The 19,924-nt window shown below is 45.3% G+C and overlaps 1 protein-coding gene across 1 annotated transcript in view; it reads left to right on the top strand.

The window, feature by feature from the left end:
• The first annotated feature begins 849 nt into the window (after positions 1–849).
• Positions 850–19,924, top strand: part of Lmod1 (leiomodin 1) — a 40,434-nt gene continuing 21,359 nt past the window's right edge. The window contains exon 1 of the mRNA XM_015483829.2: positions 850–1,355. Coding sequence (XP_015339315.1) covers positions 1,095–1,355 — 261 coding nt within the window. The 5' untranslated portion in view covers positions 850–1,094. The remainder of the gene's footprint in view (positions 1,356–19,924) is intronic.

The following is a 19,924-nucleotide window of genomic DNA, read 5'->3' as shown; positions in this document are numbered from 1 at the left end:
AGTATCTCTCCCAATGGCCCAGAATTGTATTTCTCTGAAGACATGTTAAATTGTGCTCTGGATTTATATGTGGGTGGCAACCTGCTGGCTCCTCCTCAATGCTCCCCAAGGAGGTCTTTCTACAGATGCCCCAGCAGAGGAAGAAAGATGAGAATGGACACAGGGTGGAACCCTCTTCCCTAGAGCCTGGGGGCTCATGGAAACTGACAGCTCTTTAAGAGTTTCCAGAGTCCAGTAGATCCCATGCTGTTCCTCAAACAGACTTCCAGTTTTCAGTTTGGGTGCACTGTGAAAGGGGCTTATTCCTGCCCTCCACCCTCAACCCACACTGACCCCTGCCCTCTCTCTGGAGGTCAGACACAGCCTGTGATGCTTAGCATTCAGCTTCGCCTTGGTTTAAGAGAATGAGTAGGTGGAGCGTAGCATGGCTCCTGTTAAAATCAAGTGTGTTTCCTGGGGCTATAAACACTTGGGTGTCCCCCGCACATTACCAAATACAGTAGAAAGGAGTCAATGAGCCACACGCTGGCCACAGCAACATCCACCTGGCAACAGAGAAGCAAAGTGCGTTTGACCAGGGCATGCCTTGGGCTGGCCAGTTCCTGAACTCACATGTCCTCGTCCTGCTTTTCTGGCTCTCCGGGCTGCGGTCCGCTTCTTCCAGACTCCGCATTTTTGTCTCTCTTTCTCATTGCATGCCCCCCTTGTCTTTAAAAGGCTAAACTGCTCTGTACTAAATTTGGTCACGCAGCGCTCCAAGATTCCCTGGAATGTCCTCAAGTTTCAAACAGCTCTGACAGAGAGGCAGGCCCGCCCCCAGCTTGGGGATTGGCTTCTCCTTTCAGGGCAGGCAGTTGCCGGGTCTTATTGGCCACTGGTTAGACCAGGCAGGGTCCGCTAGCCCTGGGCTGCAGGGAGGCTGCTGTGTCCACTGAGCACCTGTGGCTCGGCGGGGCCAAGGAGCTGCAGTCCTTGACCAGCTGGAGGTTTGCTCCTAAGCTTCACTTGGCTCCATCCAGATCTGCCCCCCTGACCCTTCCCTGCCCACCAGCATTCCCATAGTCCCGGCAAGAGCCGTAGCCCACTTTGCCAATATGTCGAAGGTAGCCAAGTATCGCCGGCAGGTGAGTGAAGACCCTGACATCGACAGTCTGCTGTCCACCCTGTCCCCGGAGGAGATGGAGGAGCTGGAGAAAGAGCTAGACGTGGTGGACCCAGATGGGAGCATTCCCGTGGGGCTGCGACAGAGGAACCTGACGGACAAACAGTCCACGGGCGCATACAACCGGGAAGCCATGCTCAACTTCTGTGAAAAGGAGACCAAGAAACTTATTCAGAGGGAGATGTCCATGGATGTGAGTGACATACCCTGGAGGGAAGAGGGAGGAGGGAGGGCTGGGAACCCTGACTCCTTGGCTAGGATGCATCTTTCCTCAGAGGAACTGCTCTCGATGGCAAAGGATTAAATGCTTTAGAACTATCATCACTAGACTAGCAGTGTGAATCTCCCACCCCTAATTTCTGTTGTATAAGCAGAAGTTGTATGCTGCAGGAATACAGCCTCTCACAAAACAAACAGGGCTACCAGTAGAAAGGGAGCTGGGAGGTGTCCTTGAAGTATTTGTTGTCCAGTTGACTTCATCCTGGTCCCTGACATCTGTTTTCTCCTTCATGTTCATCTCATCCTATAGGGAGGAGGGACGCAAGAATAGAATGCTTGCAGTTTCCTGCCAGCTACCAAAGAAGAGAAGCTAAATCCTCCTTGTAAAACAAAGAGTCATCTTTCCCCTGACCTATGAGCTCCTCATAGCATAGAAACTATTCAGAGAAGCTTGGGATGGGGAAGATGGGCTTCCCAAAGCCAGGATCTATGGGCTGGCACATGTCTTAACCCGAAAGCTTCCCTTTTATTCCCAGGAAGGGTGAGGTGCTGTGTCTTCCTTCCTTCCTTCCTTCCTTCCTTCCTTCCTTCCTTCCTTCCTTCCTTCCATTTTCCACTCTCTGGAGAAGCCTGTTGAGGGACCATTCCCCCCCTTTTGGCATTCAGCCCTTTATAAATTAATTAAGTCGCTTTGCTAGGAATGCAGGAGAGAACAGAGGAAAGAAAGTAGTGACTGTTTGGGAGCATCTACCCACATCTAGGATGAAATGAAGCACGGCTTGCTTTCTGTTTTCCTGCGTTGGCATGGAGGAATTATTTTTCTTCACCATTTCTTTCATATATGAGTTTCCTTTGGACAAACAAAAGTGGCCTCCAATTGAGTCTGACTTTACGGGATTGCTTGGTCCATGGGGAAAAGGGCGCTAAGACTTTGCACTAGTTCTCTTCTTCTACTCAGCTCCGTCTCTTGCACAGTATCCATTACTTGAGAATTCTTGCAGGAAAAAGTTCATTTTCAATCCTTGTCTTTTGTTTTACTTCTATGGACACCGAGGCACGCAACATCAAAGTAACATTCATTCCCACAGAGAAACTGGGAATGTCTGCATGGAATGTCTGGCTAGATATGCAATTGTGTTGACTTCTTGTCAGAGTACCCTGGGAGACATGGTCCTGACTTCTCAAGAGTAGGAATGAGAAAGTAGGAAGGAGGTGAGAAGGGGTAGAGGTAAAATAAGTGAAGGAGGTGAGACTCTGTCTCTGTCCTGCCACCCACTGGGCCAGTGTTTAAGGCTCTGCCAAGAAGTGAGGAGAGTGTAGGAAGCCAGGGGGTCTGGGTTGTTACCCTTGGGAGGGTGGTTGCCCCTGATGCAGTATGATAATGAAGAGTAAATGCCAAATCACTTATAGAAAAAAAAAATGACAGGATTTACTGCGAGGGCCTTCTGTCTCAGGACAGCTATCAGGAAATGTACAGAAAGAAATGAAATGCCACCAAAACTTTGGCAGCTCTGTGACTCCTGCCCTAGTCCCCAAACATTCTCTCTGGAGTTTGGCTCTGCTCTTCTCTCACTCGCAGTCCCTAGTCCCTGGGCCTATGGCTGCCTTGTGTCCAGTGGCTTCTGGAGGCTAAGGTCAAAGAGAACTTTTTTCTTTTCTTTTCTTTCTTTCTTTTTTTTTTTAAACAATACTAGGGATCAAACGCAGTGCCTTGTGCATGCTAGGCAAGCGCCCTACTATTGAACTATATTCCAAGCCCTGAACAGAACAGGGCTTAGTAATGAAGTACAATGTTTAGGCCACAGAGAAGGCAAGTGACTCTTGTGCTCCTAGAACTTTCATTCTCCAGCTTTTCTGCTCAGCCAGTTAATACCATGGCCTGCCTCCTCTCCCCTGCCCCGCTGCCCTCCCCCTTACCAGTTCCACACTTGATCCTGCAGACAGAGCCAGGGAATAAAGGAATAAAGGGTGGTGAATGTGTGTGTGTGTGTCCTCAGGTTAAGGAGCTGCCTTCAAGGGGTGGGGGTCGTGGCTTAGTGGTAGAGCACTTGCCTAGCATGCGTGAGGCACTGGGTTTGAATCTCAGCACCAATTATAAATAAATGAATAAAATAAAGATCCATTAACAACTGAAAAAAAAAGGAACTGCCTTCAGGATCATGGAGTTAGGCTGTTCTGATCCTCATACTCGTACACAGTTCAAGGGCATTCACTGGCGTAAAGGCTGGCTGGAGTTCAGGATGTATGCTGAACAGCGGGCAGAAGTCACATCTGCAAATCTGGGTGAATGGGAATGAACCATAAAAAAGTGACTTCTTTAACACCATTAGCAAAATAGTGAGTGTGGGGTCAAGGACTTAGATTTAAATATCAGAGAAACCTGATGTGACTACGAGTGTCTCTCTTTTTTTATTTGTTCCCAGTGTTTCTTGAGAATAATAGCATCCACCTCATGGGACTGTTATGAAAACTGAGAGATGATAACAGAAAGCTCTTAGCACAGAGGCTGGCATATAATAAACAATAAATGGCAGCTACGAACCATGGATTCAGTTAGGTCAATTAACTCAGAAATTGGCCAAGTGAGCCAAAAGCAATCTCTGCTCCTTCTAGCCCTCCCTTCCCTCAGTTCCCTGGAGGTTTTGCAGGCCACACCTGTTCCTCAGTGTCCACAGCAAATGAACAAAGCCTGGTGCTTAGGTTGGGGATCACCAGTGCCACAGCCTCAGAACGGTGGGGCAGCTCCAGACTGCTGGACTTACTGCAGCAGCCCTCTCTCCTGAGATCTGCTGCAATGAGGAACCGGAAGATAGTGGAGCCAGAGAATGTGACGCAGTCTCACTGGATCTGAGGAAGAGCAGCAAGTTGAGCATTTACCGAGAACCTTCTACCTGTTAAGCTCATTCATCCTTTTTTCTTTAAGCCTCACAAGTCTTGGGAGATGGGTATTTTTACTCCCATTACACAGATGAAGAAAATAATTCTCAGGGAGTTTTAATAACCGCCCCCAATAAATGGCCTGCCTGACTAAGATGTGTGACACCGGGGTACAAAAGGGCAATGGTGCCAAACCTTACTCTGAAGAATTTATGGCCCAGAGTCACAAAACACATACACATAGAACTACCAGAGAGGAGTGACAGATGAGTGGCTATGCAGTCATGTATTGTCACAGGAGCAGTAGATGTCACATAGTCTCCTAACCCTAACCCTACCTTCGTAAGCAGGACCATGACTTATAAAACCAAGTATGGATGAGGGGAAGACAGCAGATGGTATTAAGGCGTTTTTGTTAATTCCTTTTTAGTGTGATGATGGGTCTATTTATAAAAGAATGCTTATCTTTTAGACATAAATCCTGAAATATTTATGGAGAAAATTGGATTAGGGAATTTGCTTTAAAATGTTCAGACCGGGAGTATAGATGGAACAAGATTGGTCACGAGTGTCTGATGGTTGAAGCTGGGTGATGGTCCACGGAGCTGTTCATTGTGTAGTTTTTCTCTACTTTGGTTGATATGTTTGAATTTTTCCATAATAAAAAAGTGTAAATAGAAACCAAGAGTGGGGGGCTGGGGTTGTGGCTCAGTGGTAGAGTGCTCGCCTAGCATTGAGGCACTGGGTTCAATCCTCAGCACCACACTAACAATGAAATAAAGATATTGTGTCCATCACCTACAACTAAAAAATAAATATTAAAAAAAAGAGTGGGAGGGAGGCCAACTTGGGCCTTTCCTGGGGAGGGAGAGCCTTAAGGTTCAGATCCTAGCTGGGGTGGGGAGGTGGGGCTAGACTATGGGAGGGACCTACCTGCTTCTGCCTCAGCTGAGGATCTTCAGGACTGCTAACCACCTGTGTTGTCTTTTGTCAATATTCCCCCAGGCCTCTTCCGGGTCACCTCCTATTTTTCCTTCCTGTATCATATAACACTACTTTCAGGTAGACTTCCCTGATCCCCCCAAGCAAGGCTGGGCACCTGGTCTGGGCACTCCAGTTTCACCCTCAGGACTACCTTTCTTTCTTTCTCTTTTTCTTTCTTTCTTTCTTTCTTTCTTTCTTTCTTTCTTTCTTTCTTTCTTTCTTTCTTTCTTTCTTTCTTTCTTTCTTTCTTTCTCTCTCTCTCTCTCTCTTTCTTTCTTTCTTTCTTTCTTTCTTTCTTTCTTTCTTTCTTTCTTTCTTTCTTTCTTTCTTTCTTTCTTTCTTTCTTTCTTTCTTTCTCTCTCTCTCTCTCTCTCTCTCTCTCTCTCTCTTTCTCTCTCTCTTTCTTTCAGATTGAACTCAGGGACACTTGACCTCTGAGCCACATCCCCAGCCCTATTTTATATTTTATTTAGAGACAGGGTCTCACTGAGTTGCTAAGCACCTCACTGTTGCTTTGAACTTGCAATCTTCCTGCCTCAGCCTCCCACAGCAGTGTGGCCACCACTGCACAGAACATCACTTTTATTTACTTATTTATTATGCTGGGGATTGAACCAAGGCCTTGAGCATGCTGAGCTCCACCACTGACCAACACCCCCACCCCCTCTTTTCTGGAATTATTCATTTTATTGAGTATCTCCTTCTCCAATTTATGTAATTCCAAAAGGCAAATGCTAATGCAAGGTCCCATGGGTGCAGGCAAGGGGTGAGGGTGAGACTGAAGGTGGGCTTGGCAGAACTGACTGGGGACGTCTGCCCCCTTTAAAGGTACAGACAGCAGCTTCCACCCCAGTCCTCAGGGAGTTCTCTTTCAGCCCAGGTGGAAGACAAAGCCCCTGGGCAAGTGTGCAGTGGACGGTCCAGTGAGACCTTGGCTTGGCTCAGGTTTCAGGAACCAGATCCCAACAGGTCAACCCGTGCGTGTGTTTTCTTTCCTTCCAAAGTGGGAAAGAAAATCTCCAGCCTGCCTCTCCTTCCTTCTCTCTGGGGCTACGGGGGTGGAGGATTAGCACCTGCACACAGCCAGGGGCAGTGGCAGGGGCAGGGGCAGGGGCAGGGGCAGGGGCAGGGGCAGCTGAGCTACGGGGCAGAGGAAGTTCTTCCTAGAAGTGAACTTGAGAAACAAACCTGAGGTTGGGCCTGAGCCTCCGGTTGCGCATACAGCCTCAGCAGCCCCTCTCCCACGAGTCCAGGTTCCCTGGGGAGCGCCCTTTTATCCCCGTGGGGTGGGAATGCCGCTGCTGCTTGCTAACCCAAACCCTCAGCATGCCCTTTGCAGAGACAGGTTGGTCAGGAGCACACTGGGCAGCACGGCTCAACGCTTAAGGGGATTAACCCCGACTGGTACTCACCCAAAATAGCCCTGGAGGCCGGGGTGGAGAGGGCAGAAGAGGTGATGGGGACCTGTCCACCCGGGGAGGCAAGAGCAGGCACCCAAAGAGGGCTGGATAAGTTTACATTCTCTCCCTGGAGTTTGAAAGCTGCCTCCATCCAGAGTTTGGCAAAGCAGCTGTTTTCTTAAACTAGGTGGTAGGATCCACAGATGTTTAAGTGTTATTCTTACTCATAGAAGTGTTCTTCTGTGTGCTCATAATATTTAGTTAAAGGATTTGGGGTAAGTGAGCATCTCTTTGTCAGGACAATAGGTATGAAAACATGTCTGGGAGAAAAATGCCACAGGGAGGCAGGACAAGTGGACAGGACCGAGGAACACTTGGGAAAATGAAATGGCTCAACAGTGAAAGGGGGCTGGGAGATGGTTCCCAGCAGGGATGTGAGTGCCACTGGCCAAGGGGGAGGGTACACCAGCATCATGGAGGCCTGGAGGCTTCCTGCTTTGTGAAGGGGAGGGGCACACGGTCCCCAGGCTAGGACAGGAAGGGTTGGACAAAGCCTTCTTCTGACCTGTCTCCCCTCCCACAATCTTTCTCCAAGAGACTGTGAGTTGGTGTCAGACCATGTCAGCATATTCACAGCTGGACCCTGAGTGGGCAAAGCCTTGAGTGAAGTGCACCAGGAGATATATGCAACCTACATGTATGTTTGCACACACACACACACACACACACACACAGCACAGCAGGAATGCAACAAAGCACATAGCCCTGGGTGCAGGAAGAGAAGTTGATTTTAATATGCCTTCCAAGTTGGATAAACGGAACATCCTGAACTATAGTATACAACCCTTTCAGATTAGGTAATTTGTTAGACCACCCTCGGTATAACCAGCAAAAAGAAGTGGTCTGGATCCAGAGGATCAGTTCCCATTCCTACATCCTAGCATCAGGGCAGGGTGGTGAGATAGGTCTGTGGTTCTTTGGAATCAGATAGGTCAGGTTTGAATTCTGCTTCAGCCCCTTGATGCACAAATGAACTAGAGTCAGTTGGGTAAGCTAGGAAGAACTTGAACTTTATTGACCACCTGGTGGTGCCAAGGGCCTTATCTGCGATCTCATTAGCATAACCTCATTAGCATTACCTGTCAAATGGCAAAGATAAAATCACCCTTGAAGAGTTACTGTGAGGATTAAATAGTATGAAGTGTTAGCACATCAGGGGAGTGAGAATGTTCTTACTCCCCTTTATACTTGCCTATATGCCAAATCAACATTTTTTAAATCTCTCTTGAGGTTAAAAAAAATGCCATCAGTAGAAGGGAACAGAGGGACAGAAAAGGAGAGGGGAAAGGGGAGGGGAAAGGGGAGGAAGAAAAGCAGAGTTAATTTTAAGGAAGAAGGCAAGGCTTATTTAATTACTTAGTGCTGAGCTCCAGTTCCCTGATTTCTTGAAGTCTCTGCCTAATTTATTTTATACCCCAACCTTGAGGGTCCAAACTGAGTGGCTGAGTTGGAAAAAAAAAATGGCAGAGGAAAGGGAGATTAGGGGGAGATGTCAGGACTGGAGAATTCTTGTCTGCTCCCTTCCACCCCCAGCATGATCTCAGAAAAGCCAAGGCTGCTTTGGGAAACTTTGGCCTCAGCTATCTCTGGGGTCCACTGCAGAAAGGGCAAGCCAGGTCGTCAGGACACTGTTTACAAACAGCTAGGAATAGAAAGGCCTCCTGCCCCACACCCTCCACCCTATCCTCCCCTCACCTGCCTTCCCTCCACCAGGACCCACAGGCTTAGTCAGGTTGTGGCCCTTCCTTCCAGATCAAATGATCAGGAACAGGAGGACCCCTGCCTCGTGAAACCAGCAGGTGAGAGGTAAAACATCCCTCCACTCCCGACCCCCCATGCCTAATTCCAGGTTAAGCTTTGGGTGCAGAGTGTATTGAGTCTGGTGGTTAGAATATCTCTTCAGAGGCCAGCCAGACCCAGATTCCCATTTTACTCTACCAGTTATTGGTTATGTGTGCTGAATAAGTTACTTCACCTCTCTGAGCCCGAGTTTTCCAATCTAGAAAAGGAAAAATGCAATGCCTAGGCAGATGATAGCAGGAGGTTTAAATTAAACAGTCTACATAGACCCCAAGCAGTGTGCTGGGTCGGAAACCCAGTGCTAAGGTCCCATGAGCATTGTTTCTTCCTTCCTTTCACTCTCATCCATTCCACTCACTCCAGTTGTCTTCCTTCTTTCCTCCTCCTTCTCTTCTTTCTCCTCCTTCTTCTGTCTTTTTGTGTGCTTGTGTGCTGGGGCTCAAACCCAGGGCCTCATATATACTAAGCACTGACTCTATCGCTGAGCTGGACCCCCAGCCTCTTTGTTCTTTTTGTGCACAGGATTCATGAGTCACATTTTGTATTTATAAGGAGGGAGGAGGACTCCATTAAATCATTTCCTCAACTATTTAGTGAGCGTCTATTGCATTAAGCCACTTTTTAAATATTAGGACAGAGTAATGAGTAAGACAGACAAGGTCCTTGCCCTCTTAGAGATTATACATGTTCTTCTGGTCTGGACAGACAATACATGTGTTACTGGAGAGCTGCATTGTGTTCTTAGCTCTTGTGTCTTGGCAAGAGGAGATTTCGAGCAAGACAAGAGATGTAGTAAAATTATAGTGAAACTTATTAGATGAGAAAAAAGAAGGGGGAAAAGACACTCGCAAGAGAGAGAGTAGATCATCTTTTTTAATATATATTTTTAGTAGATGTTCACAATACCTTTATTTAGTTTATTTTTTATTATTATTATTTTTTTATGTGGTGCTGGGGGCTGAACCCAGTGCTTCACACGCGTGCTAGGCAAGCGCTCTACCACTGAGCCACAACCCCAGCCCCAAGAGAGGAGATCATCTTAAAGAGGAGATCCACAACTCACTTCTCTGTGAGCTCAGCTTTTATTGGGGTTAAGGGCAATTTTCAGAGGGTCCTGCCCGATGACCATCTCCTGACTCTCGACTGTCAGTTGGATTGTATCATATTTCTAAATCCCTGTTGTGTGTGTTTTACTCATGACTATCTAAGTGAAACCCACAGGAGTAAAAAGATCATAATTACGACAAGATTAACTAATATGCCAAGGACCTAAAGGCAACCTAAAGGTCATCTTGGTTTGAGCTGTGTGGTTTTATCTGAAATTCAGTTTCACGACCTTGACACCACTGAGTTTTCCAGTCTCTAGTCAGAACAATCTGTCTTTTTCTTATCAGAAGAGGAGTCTTGGGCAGACGCTCCTCAGCCCTGTGAATAGTAGGTTGTAACGGGACTATTATCTTAAATCAGAGCAGAGCTAGGATGAGTTAGTGTAAGATGTTTCTTTAAAATCACTTTGTGGGGACTGGGGTTGTGGCTCAGCAGTAGAGCACTCGCCCAGCACATGCGAGGCCCTGGGTTCGATCCTCAGCACCACATAAAAATAAAATAAAGATATTGTGTCTATCTACAACTAAAAAATAAAATATATATTAAAAAAAGAAAAATACCACATTGAGAATTAGCACAGGGCTGGGGATGTGGCTCAAGCGGTAGCGCTCTCGCCTGGCATGCATGCGGCCCAGGTTCGATCCTCAGCACCACATACAAACAAAGATGTGTCCGCCAAAAACTAAAAAATAAATATTAAAAAATTCTCTCTCTCTCTTAAAAAAAAGAGAGAGAGAGAGAGAGAATTAGCACAGAGGCTCAGTCTGTAGATTTAACCCCTCATTTTCCATGCTCCCCCTGCTCATGTCCACCTTCCCCCAACGCACACACCTGCACACCCAGACCACACAGAGCACGCAGAGGCAAGGACCCCGTATGTAATTGACCATATTGGTGGGGGACCATTTTCCAATGGAGTTGTCAGTGTCTTTTTCACCAAAGAGGTGACATTTGAGCTGTGCCTGGAATGCAGCCAGCCTGGAGAGAGAGCTTTCCAAGCCCAGGGGACAGCTACACACAGCCCTGAGGTGGCAGCCATTCAATGCACCAGAGAAAAAGCAAAACCAGGGTAACAGAAGCAGAGAGAGCTGGGGTGTAGGGGGGGGGACTAGAGAAGATGAGGCCCCAGAAGGAAGCAGGGTTCCGATAGTGTAGAGGTTTTAGGGCAGGCATCAGAGGAGTTTGGATTTACTTATTTACTTATTTTTGGTTATTTCTTTTTGGTGGAGCCCAGGGCCTCTCTCATGCTATGCAATTGTTTTACCACTGAGCTGCTTCCCAGTCCAGAGTTTGGATTTTTATTCAAAGTGTGGTGAGAAGTCTTTGGAGGGTTTACAGTGGGGGAGAGATGTGATAAGTTACATGGTTTGAAAGGCTCATTCTGCCAACTGTCATATGAACAGACATAGAAGGGTAAGAGAGGAGGAGCAAGACCCGTTAGAAGGGTGCTGCAGCCACTCAGGAGTGAGATCAAGAAAAGTTGGGGCTGGGGATGTGGCTCAAGCGGTAGTGTGCTCGCCTGGCATGCGTGTGGCCCGGGTTCAATCCCCAGCACCACATACAAACAAAGATGTTGTGTCCGCCGAAAACTAAAAAATAAATATTAAAATTCTCTCTCTCTCTCTCTCTCTCTCTCTCTCTTAAAAAAGAAAGAAAGAAAAGTTGAATAAAAAATGGAAGCTTCTGGAAATACTTTAAAGGTAGCACAAAAAGACTACCTAATGTATTGGGGCAAAGAGAGGAGTTGGGGTGACAAGTCCTGCCAGAGCTATTGGGTAAATTTGATGTCACTTACCAATATGGTAAACAGCAGAAAAGGAGTGGTTTGGGGAAGCGTAAAAATTCAAATTTGAACATGTTAAGTTCATCGTGCTAGCAGACACTCCCCAAGTGGAAATGCTGGGTGGACAGGGAGTTAAGGCTCAGCAGGGAGGTTAAACTGAAACTTCAACTTGGGAGTCATTAGATGCTATGTAAAGCCATGGGCCTAGTAGAGATCACTCAGGGATGCAGACGGAAGAAAGCAGAGGGCCAAGAACCCAGCCCTTCCTATACCAACACTGAGGAATTAGAAGAAGATAAGGAGTAAATGGAAGGACCTAGAGGTGGGAGGAAACAGTGGTTTTATAAAATCAAGTGGTAAAAGGGCTTCAAGGAATAAAGCACTTCACCATGTCCATTCTTGCTGAGAGGTTAATAAGATGAGAACAGAGAATCAACCATAGAAAATCAACTGGTAAAATGGGAGCCTAAATAAGAATTATTTCACTGTAGTGAAGAGTGCATTCAATAGAAAAGCAGATAAGGATTGAAGATAGAAGAATATAGACAAGTTCTCTCTCTCTCTCTCTCTCTCTCTCTCTCTCTTTCTCCTCAGCTTTGTTCTAGTGGAAAGCAAAAACAGCTGGAGGCAAACATGTAATCAGGGAGGATTTTTTTGGTACCTGGGATTGAACCCAGAGGTGCTTAACCATTGAGCCACATCCCCAGCCATTTTTTGTATTTTATTTTGAGACAAGGCCTCACTAAGTTGCTTAGGGCCTCAATAAGTTGCTGAGGCTAGCTTCGAACTTTCGACTCTCCTGCTTCAGCCTCCCCAAGTTGCTGGGATTACAGGCATGCACCATTGCGCCTGGTTCAGAGAGGATTTTTTCAAGACAGGAAATATTACTGCATGTCTGTATGCTGATGAGGGTAATTCAGTAGAGAGGTAATCTTTGATACCTCCAGGAAAGGAGACAAGGAGGGATGAAACGTGCCGGACTTAGCAGGTCGGGCTTAGCAGCAGGCTGTCATTTCTGCATGAGGAGGGAAGGCAGTGGGGTTGGGCAGGAAAGCAGTCTGGTGGTGAGGGAAGGTAGGGTTTGGTCTCTGATGTGTTGCCATGTGGAAGTGTGCTCTGGACAGGCAGCACTGTAGCCATATGTATGCTCGGCTCAAGTGGGGAGGAAGTTTAGGAAGCTGTGACAATGGTCAGAGGTGAAGACTGAGGACACAAGAAAAAGTGCTCGCTGAGTGAGGGTAGAGAAGACCTGAAAACACTTCTGGACATGAAATCTGGCATTGAACAGCCAACAGACAACAACCAGCTGCCAAAACGGCTAGAAAATCCAGTAGATTTTCACCTCCTGTGCATCGATCTTCTGTCTCCAAGGCCACCCATGCCCAGGGAGAAGGAGGGAGCACACAGGTTCTTTCCCAGCCCCCAACTGACAACTGGTGTAGTGGGACCAGCACTGGATTAGGGAGCCAACCCGGGGGCACACAGACATAGGACTAATTCCCAGATAGAATATTTGCCAGCTGTGTAGCCTCAGACAACAATTTATGTTTATAAGCTTTATTTTATTTTTATTCTTGTCTATTTTGCATTTGTACTCTACAAAAATAGATTTTTTTCTAATATGCATTTTAATGAAATATAAAATACATACAGAAATGTGGACAAAATAGTTGGGGCCGTGGCACATACCTGTAATTCCAGCAGTTCCAGAGGCTGAGGCAGGAGGATCGTAAGTTCAAAGCCAGCCTCAGCTATGGTGAGGTACTAAGCAACTAGATGAAACCCTGTCTCTAGATAAAATATAAAATAGGGCTGGGGATGTGGCTCAGTGGTTGAGTGCCCCTGAGTTCAGTCCCCTATATCCCCTCCTCCAAAAGAAAAGAAAGAAAGAAAAAAAAAAAGAAATGTCCACAAAACCTAAGTGTAGAGTTTCATGAATGATCACAAAGTGAACAGGACATAGAGCATGGTCAGCATGGCAGGACTATAGTAGCCCCCAAGCGGCCTCTCCAGAGGTAACCCCCACCCTGACTCCTAACCTGATAGGTTAGCCTTGCCTATTTTCACATTTTATAGACTCATATAGTATGTGTTTTATCTGACTTCTTTCATTCTACCTTAGATTTGTGAGATTCAGTTTTGTTGTTGTCTATAGCTTTTGGTTTGTTTTGCTTTTGCAGTACTGGGGATTGAACCCAGGGATGCCCTATCACTGAGCTCTTTAAACTTTTTTTTTTAATTTTGAGACAGGTTTTTGCTCAGTTGCTGAGGCTGGCCTTGAACTTGGCCTTGTGTCCTCTGCCTTAGCTCCAGAGTCACTGGGATTACAGGCATGCGCCACTGTGCTTGGCTGCTTACAGCATTTTTAAACCTTCATCGCTATGCAGTATTCCATTGTATGAACATGATGTGATTTATTTATCCATTTCACTGTTAATGGAAATTTGGGTTGTGTCCAGTCTGGGGCTATCACAAACAATGCTGCTAAGAACATTTTTGTACATGTTTTGGTGCACTTATTTCTGATCGGTATGTACCTAGGAGTGGAATCACTGGGTCACAGAGAATGCATAACAAACTCTAATTTCTCCATCCGTAAATAGGGATGATACTACTAATTTGAAGAGTCTCTACAAGGATCAGATGCAAAAGTTGAAGAAAGTGTAATTAATGTAGCATTGGCAAACAGTAGGCACTTAATTGATAGCCATCATTACCATTTCTAGAGGAGTTCATCTTTGATTTGCCATCATATCCTTCAAACTCATTCTGCCTATCTGACCCACCCTGTTAAGATTTGGACACTTCACTAAAAGCCAGGCCAGATTCCTCTGCCTTGGAACTCTACCTTTCCCAAAGGTGGCAACATAAAAGCATGTTCTGCTTCATGGCCTCTTCTCACCCTTAACTTTACTTACTCCCAGTGTGGACTCATTCTCTTCCACTGAATTTTCAGGCCCTATCTGGCCTTATTTATTTTCCTCTGTAGTATATATTTTACTTTGGTCATTCTCAATATCATCCTCCATTTTTATGCTCTGGTGTCTCCAACCTTTCATCACCGCCCCCCCAGGATGAGACCAATCATTTGGCATTTCTGTTCTGCACCCAGGCTGTTGATCACACCTAGAGAGAATAGCACAGGTGCTTCTGTGGATTAAACCCCATGACCTCAGCTGATCCCAAAGGCCACCCAGAAAACCTCTACAGGTACCTTTCACTCCCCTGAGAGGTTATTCCAAAATCAACTTTTCTCTAAATTCTTTATTATTATTATTATTATTATTATTATTATTATTATTATTATTATTTGTGGTGGGAGTGTGAATGGAACCCAGGGCACTGTGCTTGCTAGGTACGTGCTTTACCTCTGAGCTACACCTCAGCCCTAGATACCCTTTCCTCCCATCTATCTGCACCCTTAACAGATGATCTAGGTTTGTATTTCACTGAGAAACTGGAAGCCATCAGGAGAGAATGCCTTCACATTTCTCTTCTGCCACCTGAAAATACATAAACGTGTATATGCAATCTTTCCACCTTCTCTCTTTCTCACGGGAAAGATAACTTCCTCTTGCTCCAGATTAGTACCCTGACCCACTTTTTGGATTCCATTCTCTACCTGCACAGGAAGCTTTGTTCCTTTAAACATCCCATCCTCCATCTTCAACATTCCTTTCTATTGTCTCCAGCTCCCACCTCCCCTCCTTGGCTTTGTAGCCAAACTGGAGGAAATACCTTCTACACTCATGGTCCCCCAGCCAGTCTCCTAAGTGCCAACATCAGTCTTGGTGAGGTATCCAAGGACTTCCTTGTTGCTTAAGCTTAATCCATTGCACACTTTTTTCGTTTCTTTTGTTGTTGTTGTTGTTTTGTTTGGTACTGCAGATTGAACCCAGGGGCACTTAACCACTGAGATACATCCACAGTCCTCTGTGGCATTGGTAAGTTGCTAAGGCTGACCTCGACTTGCAATCCTCCTGCCACAGCCTGCTGAGTTGCTGGGATTCTGGGTGGGAGCCACTGGGCATGGCCACAGTTTAGTCTTTATCCTATTTGCTTACCTTGTGGTATTGAGGCACCCTCTCATTCTTAAAACACTCATTTCTCTTGGCACCAGGACAACACATTTGCTGGCTTTCCTTTTCTCTCTCTAGCTATTCCTTCCTAGTCTCCTCTGAGAGCAGTCCTTCCTTTAGTGCTTAAATATGATTGTTCCCCAGGATCCTGCCCTTCCCATGCAATTTTGCTGGGTGCCCTCATCCCACCCTGTGGACTCAGCTACCTACCGTTCTCATGCACTGTCTGATAGAGATATCACTGGCCTAGATCTCCATTTTGAGTTCTAGATCATTCCATTGCTTTTGGATACTTCAAGTGTCTCAAATTCAACCAGTCTAAAAATAATTAATCATTGTCACCCCACCCCTAAATCTGCTTTTCCTCCTGCATTCCACACATTGGTAACTAGAAGCGCCATCTTATGAGACAACTAGGTCATAACTCTAGGGATTAACCATCCCTCATCTCTCTCCCAATGTTTCCAAATTTCCTGTTGATAAAATCCTGCTGACTCTACCTCTGTGCTCTCTCTTGACTCTGCCCTTCCTCTCTATTCCACATCTATCACTTCCACCCATATCATTATCAACTAGAAGAGTGTCATGACCTCCTAACTGATCTCTTCTCGCACCATTGCAATCCATCTGCCCCACAGCTGCCAAGGTCTTATTATAAAATGAAATCATGATCTTGACACTCCCTGCATGAAAGCCTTCAATTGCTCAACATAGCTTCCACGATCAAATTTACACTCCTTAGCATAGCGTAGAGGGCCCTTGGCAACCCAGCGTCTCCCGATCTCTCAAGCTACTAATACTCTTCTCCTTGACATTTACTGTTTGCTGCAGTTATACTAGGCCATTGGTTCTTCAGAGGGGCCAAGCTTTGTCATGCTTCCTTGGTACTTTTGAACACACTGTTGCCCCTAAATGGGACATCAGACCTAGCTGACCCTTACTTATTTTGCAAGTATGATGCCTTCTAGAAAGGTTTCCTGATCTCCCCAGTTGGGATTCTATGCCTACAAAGTACCATCTGCAGCTTCTGCCACTTCACCCACCATATACACACAACACACCACTTTGGCATTGTTTGTTTCTGTGCTTTCCCAAATTTCTTTATGGTAAGAACTGACTCTTATTCATCCGCATGTCCCCAAGTGATGAATTTGGTGCCTGGCTCAACCAATGCCAGTTGAATGAATGAAGGATGAAGAATTTGCATATGCCATTCTTGTCCAATTTGACTGGATCTACAGAAGTTGTGAATCCATCTATACTCTTCTAAGACTGCTTGTAAATCTCATTTGGGGTCCAAACCCTCAAATGGAGGGAAATTCAGCAGTGATCCCCCCTACCCCATTTTCTGTAAACAATCAATGAAATCAGTTCGAAATTTATACTCTGGGGTCTGAATTATTGGCATGGATTTCTATCATATTTTCCCTTTAGTTTGAACTTTTCCATTTCTTCTTTCTTCCATCTCTGTAGGGATTGAGATTATAGGCTAACATTTTCAGACTGACTCAACCAAATCCACCCACGATCCCTGGGGCCCTTAACATACCCTAAAGAGCATATTAGTAATTTGTTATATATTTAGCCAGCCAAGGTCTGCAGCTCCCATTATGTGGATTCTTCCCTACAATGTTGGGGGAAGGGCAGTGTCTTTGCCTCTAGATCCAGAAAAAATAATACAGCTCCCTCTAGAACTTGCTACAACCAGATTTCCCTTTGGATCCACACAGAGCAGGAGAGGGAACTGCCTTCCTCATGGTACTCACTCAGCAAGCCACCCCTCTGAGGAGCCCTAGTGTGAATATGGTGATCCAGAAAGGTTTGCACATACGAATTCTATAGCCATGTAGACAGACTTAGACCTGCCCATCTGAAGCCAGAGTTGTAAAGCTGGAGAAAAAGAGGTGCACAACTGAGACTAGGTTCTTGTTGACAAGATTAGGTCCTTGTTGACAAATGATCCTCTTTTCTCAATCAGGTTCTGCAAGTGAGAATTAAGTCCTATAGAAAATCACTCCCTCTGTCTTAATCTGTTCGTTACTGCCACACAGAATGCCAGCCTGGATAATAGATAATGATTAGAAATTTATTTGGCTGAGAGTTATGGCATCTGGGAAGTCCAAAATCAAAATGCTGGATTTTGCAAGGGCCTTCTTGCTATGTCATTCCACGCCAGAGGTTGTGGGGTTGGGGTAGGGTGGGGCAGGGAGGAAAAGCAAGCATGCACTTAAGAGAGGGCTGAACCAGGCTTCATACAAGAAAGCCACCGTACAATAATAGCATTAATCCATCCAGGAAAGCAGTGCTCCTGTGACCAAACATCTCCCATTAGGCCCCACCTCTTGATACCATCATATTGGGGATCAAGTTTCTCACCTGAACATTGGGGAACACATTCCAACCATAGCACTGCTAAAGATGCCTACCAGCTGGTCCCATTTTCAATACATAGGGAAGAAATTAATTCCTTACATAATGGATGCCTTAGGGCATTAAAGATTTACATTTTCTCCTGGAATTCTGGTTGCTAAGGGCTGACATTGGGCAATTTGCTTATACTAAATTTACTAAGTTTCTCCAAGATGGATCTCTCACCTAATCCAATGGCACCATCTCTTCTACTTAGTGTCCTCTACTGCGCTGAAAAGCCTAACTTAATCTTGAAATTACCAAGAAAATATCAATTATGACCCTAAAGTACTGAAGACTCAAAGGTTCCAATGGCCAATGGTCTTTCTGTTTGGGAGGTTTTCAGATTTAAGTCCAGTTCCTATAGTCCTCGCCTTAAGGGCAAGAGGGGAAGTCCTCAGAGCATAGGTGTGCTGTTTATAGATTGACTTAAAAAAAATAACCTATAATGAAATAAGGCTCATTACAGACAATGTGTAAAACATAGTGAAAAAGAGGAAAAATAACCAGGAATTCTTTGTCTTATTAGCTAAATGTTAGGTATTGTCAATTTTTCCCTTCATTTTATTTCTTATGTTAATTTTTCTCTTTCTGCATTTTCATTGGTGCCTTATAGTTGTATATAAGAATGAGATTTTTTTGTTACATATTCATACATGCACACAATACAATGATATAATTTGGCCATATCATTCCCCAACACTTCCCCCTCCCTCTCCTCCTCTTATCCTGACCTTTTCCTCTATTGATCTACCTTTGATTTTCATGAGATCCCTGCCCTTGGCCCCAGCCTTTCTTTTCCTTTTTTCTCTTGAGCTTCCTCATAGGAGAGAAAATGTATGACCCTTGACCTTCTGAGTTTGACTTGTTTTACTTAACATAATGGTCTCAAGTTCCATCCATTTCCCTGAAAATGACATAATTCTATTTTTCTTTATGGCTGAATAAAACTCTTATTGTGTATCTCCTATTGAGAGAGTTGTTGCCTGTGTCTATGTGTTGGAGTGATGACCCTATGTTTTCTTTTCGGAGTTGCAGTGTAATTCCTAGGTCTTTGACCCATTTTGAGTTGATTTTTGCACAGGGCGAGGGATAAGGGTCTAGTTCCATTCTTCTACATATGGATATCCAGTTTTCCCAGCACCATTTGTTTAAAAGGTTGCCTTTTCTTCATTGTGTTTTTTAGCCATTGTCAATTTTTTTGCGGGGTATAGTTCTACATGTGTGTTCCCTTTTGTAGTTAATTCTGTGCATGCACATATATTCACATAATTTTTTCCCACTTTTTTGCTTATCATAATATACTCATTTTCCCATGTATTAAAAATTCTTCCTACACATCATTTCCAGTGGATGACATCATCATCCATCATATGGTTGTGTTGAACCATTTGCCTATATTTGGACATTTACACGGTTCCCATTAAATATACTTTCCAAGGCCCCAAACAGATCCCCAGAGCTTCAGCACGAACTCCTTCCCTTGGCCTTTGGCACCCTCCCCGGAGGGACAGAGCCAACCAAACAAGATGATAAATAGAACCATTAACACTCTGTTCTTGCTGCTGAGTCTTAGGGCCAGACGGGTGAAACGAAACTCCAAACGAGAGACAAACTCCTTGGACAGTGGAAAAGAGGGACTGATGGGCAGATCACAGGGCAGTCACTCCATAGCCTGGGGAAACATGAGGCCACATATGTTATTTTTTAGAGGATCAAGTTCCTTACGTTGTAATATCCACCAAGCAGAGCACTTACCCTCTCTCTTTGACTCATAGGATAATGTGACAGTTTGTGTGTACCATGGGTAGAGTAGAGATACCCAGTTTCCCTCTGTGTTGGGAGGGAAAGGATTGCTATCACTTTAAAAAAAAATGAAGTCTCCAGCTTTGGAAATTTTTTAGGTCTAGGAAGGGTGTCAAGAAGGGGCAAGCAGTCCATTCTCCCACTCCCAGAGGGCCCTGCGACACAGATTCTGGAGTATCATACCAAACGCACAGCACCAGGTCATAAGGCAAGGTCGTTTCCCTTTCTATGAAAAATA

Source organism: Marmota marmota, unplaced genomic scaffold (genome assembly GCF_001458135.2).
Source record: "Marmota marmota marmota unplaced genomic scaffold, marMar, whole genome shotgun sequence".
NCBI classification, from domain to species: domain Eukaryota; kingdom Metazoa; phylum Chordata; class Mammalia; order Rodentia; family Sciuridae; genus Marmota; species Marmota marmota.
The sequence above is the reverse complement of the archived record's forward strand: the minus strand, read 5'-3'. Positions and strand labels throughout refer to the sequence as shown.